The sequence below is a fragment of the Hyalella azteca genome, unplaced genomic scaffold (assembly GCF_000764305.2).
Source record: "Hyalella azteca isolate HAZT.00-mixed unplaced genomic scaffold, Hazt_2.0.2 contig624, whole genome shotgun sequence".
Taxonomy (NCBI): domain Eukaryota; kingdom Metazoa; phylum Arthropoda; class Malacostraca; order Amphipoda; family Hyalellidae; genus Hyalella; species Hyalella azteca.
The window spans coordinates 129,096-140,726 of NW_025930964.1; the positions used below are offsets into that span (position 1 = coordinate 129,096).

General features: G+C 45.2%; 1 protein-coding gene across 1 annotated transcript; it reads left to right on the forward strand.

Annotated features, from left to right (window-relative positions):
- The first annotated feature begins 23 nt into the window (after positions 1–23).
- On the forward strand, positions 24–11,217 carry LOC125177877. Its single transcript, XM_047880436.1, has 7 exons — positions 24–224; positions 976–4,383; positions 4,850–4,919; positions 5,188–5,329; positions 5,732–5,877; positions 6,360–6,554; positions 7,438–11,217. The coding sequence occupies exons 1-7, from the start codon at positions 190–192 to the stop codon at positions 11,215–11,217; spliced, it is 7,776 nt and encodes a 2,591-aa protein (XP_047736392.1). The 5' UTR covers positions 24–189.
- The last annotated feature ends 414 nt before the right edge of the window (positions 11,218–11,631 follow it).

Below are 11,631 nucleotides of genomic sequence, written 5' to 3' on the forward strand. Positions count from 1 at the left end.
GATGAGGCCGGAAGAGACGAGGCCGGAAGAGACAATTCCGGAAGTGATGAGGCCGGAAGAGACAATTCCAGAAGTGATGAGGCCGGAAGTGACGATCTCGGAAGAGACGAGGCCGGAAGTGACGCGGCCGGAAGAAACGAGGCCGAGAGAGACCCTACAATTTCTTGCCTTTCAGCTTCTGGAGAGAACATGGACGTCAGCAAGCCAAATCCAGTCTTGCCAAGGTTTGTTAAAGTGTGTCTAATTATTGATGACCAATCTCAGTCAGGTCATCTACTATCTTAGTGTGTGTAATTTTTCTAACCAATCAGTTCGATCTTAAACTAGTAATTTAATTTCATCATAGTATTTGAATGGCTTTGCAGTTTCTCTTACGTTATCGTGTTTTTTCCTCAGAAAACAATTATTATGTTTGTTTTATCCCCAAAAAATATATATATATATATGCTAGTATTTATCTGTTTTGAAATCCAATAATACTTTTTTTTTGCATTATTTGGTGTATGGCTTCCTCCAAAGGATGTGTTGAATCTGAGCTTATGCTAACTAGCTGCAATATTGAGATGATAGTGTGAAGTAGGTTTGGGTATACATACTACGGCCCGAGGAACACATGCCTTGTTATGTGCACTCCATGCATGTATACGCTGCAATTCTTTATAGGTTTCAATTTTTACTTTAATTTTTTTTCTCAGTCTAGCCATCTTCTTAATTTAAGCCTATATTTTAATACCTATGCAGTTAAGTGTACCTAAAATGTGTTGAATGTGTTGGAGAGTTTTCTACATGTGGAGATGTGAAGAGAAAGTTAGTCCTGTCTTTGCTAACTTTCAAATCGGCCTGATCGTTCTAAATTTAAATGGATTTTAAAAATTTTCACTGAAAGAGTATTGCTCAATTTTTGCATGTCAGATGCGTGCGAATAAACGATACCACTCTAAATTTCTTTCAATTACGATAGTCCTTTCATTGCAGGAATTGTGATGGGTCGCGGGACCTGGAGCTCATCGTCAAGGCGGTCCCAGATTCAACTGAAGGAGCCGTCGAAGATACCCCATCTCGTTCCATTCATGGAAAGGAGCGTAGGAGTTATTCAAAGCAGAAAAAGTCTCCTAATCTCTCAAAAAGTTTCAGGAATCTGAAGAAATTCCCATTGCCAGCTGGAGAACATAACCCGGGCAATGAATCGACTTCAGTAAGGAATCGAAGACCTCAAGTCCTTGATACTAGCAAGCCTGTTAATCTTACGTCTAAATTCTCTGGCGATAACGTGACAAAATCTCGTTGCAAGGAAACTTCTGGAGCTAATCTGGTGAAACGATCTTCCGCCAACTACTGTACTAGTTCTAGCAAGTTCTCTAATATCATCACTGCTGTTGATAAAGAGTGCGTCCCGCAGCAAGCGAGAAAGGGATCTCATAGTGGCTTGTTAGAACAAGCAACCTGTGTCAAATCGGAGAAACCCACGCCTGATTTTAAATCTACCTCAAATAACGAAAAAGTTGAACGAAACAAAGAATATCTGATAAGTTACCGTGAAACCATAGAAAAGGTGTTAAGGAGAAATTCATCTCCTAGCCATACCGCCCGAAATATGCTGAAAATTTCCCAGAAGTGTGAAATCGAGACAGCCGCATCATCACTGAAATCGGATCTTAGTCTAAATTTAAAGAAACAGGCCCAAGATGAATCCACTACCTCTTCGTTAGTTAAAGGTGTAAGTGGTTGCGACCTAGTGCTGTCCTACGCAAAGCCTGGACCTAGTAGTGAAAGCGGTTATGGAACTCCACATGTTGATTTATGCGTGGTTAAAAGCGAAATTGTTCCCAAGTTGGAATTTTCAGCTTCAGCTATAAAAAACATTGAGAACTCTCGTGTCAGAGGAGTGAAAACCGATTCTTCTGGCTATCGTCCACCTACTAAAAGTAAGCAGAAAATTTCTTCCAAGATTCCCGTCTCCCCTCGCATGACGTTCAAAGGGAAACTGGAAGATAAGGTATCTTGCAAGAGAGCCGTGAAAAGAAGAAAAATTCATGGGTTCACCAAAGCTTTGCCTCGGAATGAACCTGGCATATCCAAATTTGCCAACGAACCCATCGATAAAAGTGTTGACGTTAATAATACTGTACAACTACCTCGGGCAGTAGATCAAAATCAAGGCCCCTCGAAAGAAGGAACCTTTATGGTTTCTCGTCAAGTCTTCAAGTCGCCTTTGTGTTCCTCTCATGAATTGAGTGACATTAAAAGTATCGACGATTCTCAGGTCAGTCAAGAAGCTAAAGCTGTTCAGATAGATGAAACAAAAAGTGATTCACCTGATGTCAGCTGTTGCTCCTCTGCTCCTAATAGCGCCGTCCAACATTCCTTACAAGCTAAACCTCGTAATCAAAGCAAATCGCGTTCTGCACAAGGCACAGTTTATAGTTGCAATTTACCTGTGAATTTGGAAGTTAACGGCTCCATCAAAATGGCAGATGATTCTAAGATGATTCTCATGTTTACATGCTCTTTAATGTCGATCCTTCCTCCCTTGTATGCCTGCAAAACTAACTATTTCTTACGACTGAAGATTCTCAAGCCATTGAATTTTTCTACCTATACCCTACCCGGCAACGTTTTATTGTTTAAAGAAGAGTCTGACCAGATGACTCTACCGTATCTGAAGCTGATCCCGTTCTTCTCTACTGGTGGTAGCCATAATCTCCGTCCTCTTTCCATCGCTGGAAAAACCATCCACCTGATCGTTAACACGATGGCTGATAATTACGACCAATTTCCTGCTCTTCGTAATGCTATTTGCCTTGAGAACGATTTCACCCTCATTGTCATCTATGGTTTCGACCGCTACCAGTGTTCGCGCAGTATTAAATTCTCCAGCGCTGTCAAACAACCAAAAGCAAGAGTTTTATGGAAGCCTACCGGGAAGATGGCAAGGGAGTCTCCAACGTTCTACGGGCTAAATGCTGACCACTTCATAATGGACCCAAGGATCATGACCGCAAAGCTCTCACTGCAAAGGGATTCTCACATTCGTAGACATCGCATGAGCGACCAATGGAGGAAATGGTGTGCAATTCAGCCCTCGGTTCTGATAGACCGCGCTCAAGTCTTGACTCCGTGCAAGCGGAAGAAGGCAGACCCGGCCAGTAATCGAAGAGGCAAGCGTTCTAATATATCGCCTCCTTCATTTGGCCGTTGTTCAGATGAAATTTCGGACCCAGGTCCGTCTTCCGTCAAATCGCGTTCTACCCACAGTGAAAGCAAGCAGAAAACTTACTTCAAGCCCATGTCCCATACAAAGTCTCCAAGCAAGGAAGTGTCCATGAAGACAAACACTGTGTCAGATGGTGACGCTGCTACTTTACTGCAGCCTTTTAGGCACCGCGAAACTCCTCAAAAGCATCCTCAAACAAACGACAGTCCGACTACTTCCAAACACTCCGATCAAATAGAAAACATTGTTGAATCGCCAATAGGTCCCAATTTCGGTCAAAAGTTTCTATCTAGTGTCACAGAAGTTGGAAGCGTTAGAGTCGCTGGTTCAGGTTCTATTTCACCTCAGAAGCATCAGCGCAAATTTGATGAAAACTGTCGTATGGAAAAATTGTCCGATAATGTTACCAACGATGCCAACTCCCAGTTCCCATCACTTGTCAGATCAGAATCTAATGCATCCTTGCCCGCTGCTTCTCATACTATGGGTGGTTCCTCGTCCGTCATGCCCTGTTCAAGTCAATTTCAGACTTCGAGTTCTCATCATGCCACCTCCAACCAGCCGTCGTTTGAATCCCTTCTGAAGACTCCCTCGCCATCTTCGAATAAAATTTATAATACAATTGACGACGGCCAAGCCACTGGAGATTCTTCCGAGAGCGCCGAGCTCGACACAGCTGCTCATGATGTCCGAGCAAAGGCCACCAGCGCTACCAGCGCCAAGACCACTAGCGCTGCCGACGCAAAGATCACTAGCGCTGCTGGCGCAAAGGCCAATGGCGCTGCCGGCGCAAAGGCCACTAGCGCTGCCGGTGCAAAGGCCACTGGCGCTGCCGGCGCTAAGGCCACTAGCGCTGCCGGCGCAAAGACAACCGCTGCAGGCGCTAAGGCCACTGGCGCTGCCGGCGCTAAGGCCACTGGCGTTGCCGACGCAAAGGCCAATGGAGCTGCCAGCGCTAAGGCCACTAGCGCAAATAACGACGCATCAAGTGAAGTCCTCTGCGTTAGCTCGGGCTCTCCATCGTGTACGCTGAAGTCAACTCCCAGGAAATTGTCCCCTCTGCAGCTCTACGCCCTGCCTCGCCATAGCTCTCCTATCCAGAAGAAGATCGTGGCGCTGAACAACCTGTATGAACCTTCGGTCTACAAGCGAGACGACGTTTCGTACAGGTCATTGGGCTTTCTTAGTATTTATACTTGTTCTGTTTGCACGTGAGATTTCACAAAGTTACTCATAATTATTGCAGAGGATTTCTATAATTTAACTACCTTCAATTAGAGGATAACAGCTGTTGAGTTCATGTTCAAATACCTATATCAGATTTTCCTGTATGTGAACTTATAAACTTGGTATACAAAATATCAGTTGCCACTGCAAATAAATAATCAGGGTTACTTGTGCTTACTGTAAAGTAATTGACTTGAAGTAAATATCATTTGTACTCACGAAATTATGTGAATTTCAAAGTTTTGCTCATTTTTACATAGTTCCAGCTAGAATTCTTGTTGTAAACTTTAAGTACCGTAATTTCTTTAAGAACGATTTTTAATTATTCATATGTGAAAGAGTACCTAGGTAATATATATGTACCTACATCTTGTATGCTTTTCATCTGTGTACTCCCTAATTTGACAGGATGTGGACGGGCTATAACCCTAGATTGGTCAAGAAAGAAGAGAAAGCCATCGCCTGCGCCAAAAAAGAAGTCAGTCAAATATGTCAAATTATTATTTCTTATTTCTCTTCTTCTCTCATATCTATTCATTCCACAATATTTTTCATTGTCGTTCCTTGTTTTCCCCTTTCGATTTTATCATTTTCATCTTGCCATCTTGATTGACAAGCAAGGGAATATATTGAGTAAATATAGTACTGTATGAGTAAATTAATAAATTGAAATGATATAACTTTCCCCTCTTCCAAACGCAACCCTCTATTAGATGTATCCTCATCAGCTGTTATCGCTGACTCAGGAGCTCCACGTATGTATGACGTGCGATTGCCGCGTGAGCGGCCCCGTGTACATGTTCAGGAGTCACCTACGCAGCAAACTCCACTACACAAACTCCGTTACCAGCCTACGAGTCATGTCCAACATGATCTGCAAACAATTCGGTCTGCTCCATGTCTTTTTAAGTTCTCTATGTTATAGTTCCTCATTCTTTAGGATCTGATGCGTTAAAATGTTCATATGTGATTTTTTAAATGCATGTTTCATGTCCAATATAATCTACGAACAATTCTATCTGCTCCGTGTCTTTTCCGAGTTCCTTATTCTTCCTATTTCTTATGCAACAAATAACCCTATTCAATTATTGATGTGTGAGTATTAAATGAACATAATTAGTTTGTTGATGCTATTTTTTATACTTGACTGTGTCTGTTAAAATTGTGTGCACGTTTCAGCGAATCGCCATGAAATATATGTGGTATCAGGCATGTGCCTGATTGTATTAAGTTCTTAATGGCGGCTAATTGTATTTTCACGTTAGTAATTATGGTAAATTTGGCGTGCAGGTCGTCACCTTCCAGCAGTCGACTGGTTGGCTGCATCCCTGGACACGGTAGTGGTGCGGGAGGAGGTCAAGGAGGTACAGGGCATGGCTTCGCTCACTGCTTCACTGCAGGCAAATGCTTCACTGCAGGCAAGTGCTTCACTGCAGGCAAGTGCTTCACTGATCACTGCAGGCAAGTGCCTCACTGCAGGCAAATGCTTCACTGCAGGCAAATGCTCCACTGCAGGCAAATGCTACACTGCAGGCAAGTGCTTCACTGCAGGCAAGTGCTCCACAGCCCGTTCGAGCAGACAAGAATAATGTTCAGATTGATATGTAATTATTAATATTATTTCGCTGCTGTATTGACAGGTGTATGGAATGAAGCTCTCGTTAGTGTTCGGTTACGAATTATAATAGTGGCGTCAGTTAATATCTTAACAGCTTGTTGCGGGTCTTGGATACTCAATTTTATAACATTCAGAACCGTGACCACGAGGCCACCCTTTTACCCGTTATTCTGTCTCAAACGTTAAACCCTGTAGATTCTGTGCCTATCGCAGCGCCCAGCTCTTTGAATTACCAATGCAGCACACACCCCCTCGATACAATTCCTGTGCATTGCCTAAACGGTCTTTATTGCCGAGCAGACCTTGGAGAGGGGGAGTGAAAGGATTACCTCCACCACCGCTCCGAGCCCTATTTGCTCCCCAACCTCGACCAACGACGGTCCCAGTTGCTCCAGCACCCCGACCTCGACCAACGACCTCTTAAGCTGTGGCAGCTCCACCAGCGTTCTTCGCCACACCTACTGGCACGAGCTCGTCCTTATCAAGAAAATCTTGGTACGTTTCTCTGCAACTTTCTTTGCGAGAGTTGAGCTGGAAGAAATGGTATTTCTTGAGCTGGAGAAAAATATTACCATTTGTATTATGTTGGTGCATTTTCCATGCTATCTTTTTCGCTTTATCTTGATATCTTTTTTCTACTGAGCTACATACCTCCATATATTTTTTTCCTCCTTGACGTCTACTTTCGCTATTTGTCTTATTTTTTATTGCAGTTTATTTACGTCAACTACTGTGATGGTCATGCATTGGGTCGAAAATCTATATAGCTTCATTTACCTTGTATTAATATTATTATTTGTATACATGAACATTGATATGCCATTGAATCACATGTCCGTTGTACTTTAGTTTAGTACAATACGTACACACTTTTCCCATCAAAACTTCACAGATTAACTTTCATTTCAATTGCAAGTGTCGGAATAACTAAAATTTAGTATTTATTCCAGTCCCTAGAATTAAAGTTTCTTCCGTACCAGTGTTGAAGTATTTTGTCGCAAGAGTCGTGAATTTTGTTGGAATACCAAGTATAATTTTGCCTTGGAAGAGAAAGAGTTATTTCTCGACTGGAGTTTGATGTACCATCTTGAGCATTGGACATGGAATCTAGAATTAAGGAGTGTTTGTCAAACAAATTTATTGAAGCTATGGTACCATGATTAATGAAGTTTCAAACTTACTAGTGTGTTGAATACTAATTAGGTGTAATTAGGCCCTGTTATGGGTCCTCACTACCGGGACCCTGACCAATGTTGGTGGGGACCACCAACATTGGTCAGGGTCTCGTCCATTGAATTCTCGAGTGCATGTTCATCTGAGATCGATAGCGTTACCCTTATAGAATATCATGTACCTCACTGAAATACTGTCTGTGCAGGACGCTGACTTATCTGCTTGTTTTGGCGCGACTCCTACCGTGCCGCAAGCAACTCCATCCGTAGCACAAGCAACTCCATCCGTAGCACAAGCGACCTCATCTGTACATCAGAAGCCTGCGAATGGTGGGTTGGTTTCTGCGCACGCACCGTCCAGATGTCAGGCCTCACATGCTACCAAATCGCGATCTTCTGTCAAGAGGAAGTTTGTTGAAGCAACCAACCTCCAAGCGCAAAATTCTGGCTTGGACCAGAGTCAACTCGATTCTGAATTCCACGCTTCCAAGGGCGAGAAAAAACGCAAATTGAATCAAGTGGAAAGTGAACCAACCATCGGCGTGATTGGAAATCTTCCGGGAACGTCAACCGATTGCAATGAATTGCATTCAAATGAAGTTTGCGAGAGACCCCAATATGGTTGTGGTGATGCAGATGGATCAGCTGTTGAGACAGATTACGATGAAGCGGCCGGAGGTTTTTGTATGGTTGACATCATTTCGAGTGAGCATCACAACCCCAGCCACACACAATATCAGATGGGATCTTCGCCCTTTGTTCAATATGAGGCATCAACACACATGCCTCTCGAAGAAGATAATTACGATGATTCTTACTCATGCATGTGCAATGCAGTCATGAATATGACCTCGTCATCATTACCCGCGGCTCCCTGTGAGCCTCTCGCCAATTTCGACCATAACTTTGAGAGCGCTATTGACGGCAATCAGTTGCAATCCTTGTCCGCTGCTCGTGAAACTTCGACTGTAGACGCTAATTTTCCGATGAACGAGTCTGGCGAAAACGTTTATGCCGATCTTGACTTCATCGTAAACGAAGCTCTGGATGTCGTGAACACAAATCATCAGGCTCCTCATGGAGACCTTGCACAACCTGATAAGGACGCGAATAATAACTTTCAAGACGCTCTTCTCGGAAGCGTTTTGAATTGCTCCCCTGACGACAAGCTTCAATCAATTGCTAAACAAGACTTGATCAATGCGCCTCGTAGTGGAGCAGACTATGAATCAAAGCATTATTTCGACCTTTTGAGCGAAATCTCATGCGACGATGACAGTAGCAGTGGAATGGATGTTGACCCTTCGTCATCCTTCAATGCCGTTCGTTTAGAGACTCCTGTCTTATTGAATTGTGCGCCCTCATCTCCGCTGGGCATCGACCATGACTCTGGTTATCCTGACGCCGCTACTGATGAACAAAACTTGAGGTTTAGAGAAGACGCATTAGTAGTAAGCCGTAATTACCTTGAAGCCGGAATAGGTTGTGAAAACGTTGAATTTACGTATTCATGTGATTCGGACTGTACCAACGGCAGCCTTGATAGTCACGCTGGTCTCATAGGTGTAAGCGAAATACAACCGAAGAATAATGAGCCAAATAATGAGAATCAATGTATGGACAATACTAAAGCTGGATATCTTTCAGATGAAGATGAACTCAAGTTATTTCTTTCATCGGATGAGGCTGATGACTTACCTCATATTAATAACATTGAAGCGCTTCTGCCTGCCGAAGATCCTGCCACTCTTGAATCGGCAACCATACCGAAATCTTCACAATTTACTAGCATTACTATTGATCGGGAATCTCTAAGTACGAGCCTCAATAATTCTCTAAATTCTCCAAACGTACTCGATCAATGTCCGCCGTCGGCAATTGACTCTGATTTGAGTGATGAAGTTGGAGATTCATGTTCAACTCACAGCAACGACGCTGTCAATATAAGCTTTTGTGTGGATAAAGAGGAAGTTGGAGGGCTGTTGGGCGACAGGTCTCAAACCGACAAAGTTGACTCTGTACATCAACCACAAATCAAAGTCACACCGCATGCTCCTGTATCAGAAACGTCGTCATCTCATCTCATTTGTTTCGGGAAAACGTCCTCTCCCTCGTCCAGCACGCGTACACCACGGTCCCCATTACGTGCCATCAATACGGCTTCAAAACCTAGACCATTGAGCAAAAGAGCATCTCTCTTGCGCCCGATCCTTGAGCTTCGTCAAAAACTGACAACGAAAAAGAACGATTCATGTGGCTTAGAAGAAATTCCGATCGGTTCTCAGCTATTTGAACTTATTTCTAATGACACGGCATCTGTGTCTTCAGTGAATCTGAAGAAGTCCAGTAAAGCCGATCAAAATTCTAAAAGCTTTGTTGAAAGAAAAGCTCAAAATCTTGACAATCCTAGTACGAAGAAGACTACGTTTGAATCGCCATTTGTGTTGAAGCTCAAAGCTCAATCTAAGTTCATCCAAAATAGTGTGTCAGATCATCAGAAACAGGAGCAGTCGACAAATATGAATAATAACGACGATGAAACTGCTATCCAAAAACACAGTCCTTCAATTCTAGAGAAGCAAGAGTCGCTCGAAGAGGGTGAACTGCCTCCTAGCGACGGAAAAGGAATTCAATTTGAGAATGATCGTGGTGATGATCTCTTGGACGTGCATCTTGAGGACAGGACATCATCTTGTGGGAGTGGATCTGATGCTACGATCCGATCCAAATCTGACGCTAATATTTGCCCTGCTCCCAATTGCTGTTCTTCTGATGCAAGTCGAAGCTCTTCCGGTGTCGGTCGTCCCGCTACCGGTACCAGTCGCCGTTCTGCCAGTGTCAGTCGCCGGTCTTCTGGTGCCAGTCGCCGGTCTCCTGGTGCCAGTCGCCATTCTTCCGGTGGCAGTCACCGGTCTCCTGGTGCCAGTCGCCGGTCTTCTGGTGCCAGTCGCCGGTCTTCTAGTGCCAGTCGCCGGTCTCCTGGTGCCAGTCGCCGGTCTCCTGGTGCCAGTCGCCGGTCTTCTGGTGCCAGTCGCCGGTCCTCTGGTGCCAGTCGCCGGTCTCCCGGTGCCAGTCGCCGGTCTCCCGGTGCCAGTCGCCGGTCTCCTGGTGCCAGTCGTCGCTCTTCAAGTACCAGTCGCCGTTCGCCAGATGCTAGTCACCGCTTTCCCAGAGCAGAACTTGGGCCTCGGCATTCCCATCCAAATTATCTCAGTGGACTTCCAATTCGCGAAGGTGGTCAAACAGGCCTCTACGTGGAAGTTACGCATCATCGCATGGATGGTCCGTCACAGCACCACATGGATGGTCCGTCACAGCACCTCATGGATGGTCCGCCACAGCACCACATGGATGGTCCGCCACAACACCACATCGATGGTCCGCCACAACACCACATCGATGGTCCGTCACAGCACCACATGGATGGTCCGCCACAGCATCGCATGGATGGTCCGCCACAGCAGCACATGGATGGTCCATCACAGCATCACATGGATGGTCCGCCACAGCACCACATGGATGGTCCACCACAGCATCGCATGGATGGTCCGCCACAGCACCACATGGTTGGCCCGCCACAGCAGCACATTAATGGTCCGCCACAGCACCACATGGATGGTCCGCCACAGCAGCACATGAATGGTCCACCACAGCATCGCATGGATGGTCCGCCACAGCAGCACATGGATGGTCCGCCACAGCAGCACATGGATGGTCCGCCACAGCACCACATGGATGGTCCGCCACTGCACCACATGGTTGGTCCGCCACAGCAGCACATGGACACAGCACCACATGGTTGGTCCGCCACAACACCACATGGATGGTCCGCCACAGCACCACATGGATGGTCCACCACAGCATCGTATGGATGGTCCATCACAGCACCTCATGGATGGTCCACCACAGCACCTCATGGATGGTCCGCCACAGCACCTCATGGATGGTCCACCACAGCATCGCAAGGATGGTTTGCCACTGCATAGCATGAATGGTCCACCTGAGCGTTACATGGATGGTCCGTCACAGCATCGCATGGATGATCCACTTGAATATGATATGGATGGACCTCCTGGGCATCAAATATATGGTACCCTTGAGTATCACATGGATGGTCCTCCTGAACATCAAATGGATGATTCACTTGAGTATAATATGGATGGTCCTGAGCATTACATGGATGGTCAACCACGTTACCACATGAATGGACCATCTCGTCATTACATGGATTGTTCACCTCTTTATAACAGGAATGGTCCGCTTTACTTGGGGGCAGAAGAGCGAAACTTTTCGGGAGATCACTCATCGCATAGGATCGAGTGTTCAGACATGAGCAACCGTCATCGAATGACCTACAAGCCTCGAATGGCCAACCCGCCTCGAATGGATAACCCTTTGTT

Excerpts from the sequence above, each read along its gene's own strand:
- LOC125177877 (XM_047880436.1), top strand. The coding sequence starts at position 190 with ATGGACGTCAGCAAGCCAAATCCAGTCTTGCCAAG. Across the intron at positions 5,878-6,359 it reads AGGCAAGTGCTTCACTGCAG|ACCTTGGAGAGGGGGAGTGA; the intron begins GCAAGTGCTTCA and ends ATTGCCGAGCAG. Across the intron at positions 6,555-7,437 it reads TCCTTATCAAGAAAATCTTG|GACGCTGACTTATCTGCTTG; the intron begins GTACGTTTCTCT and ends CTGTCTGTGCAG.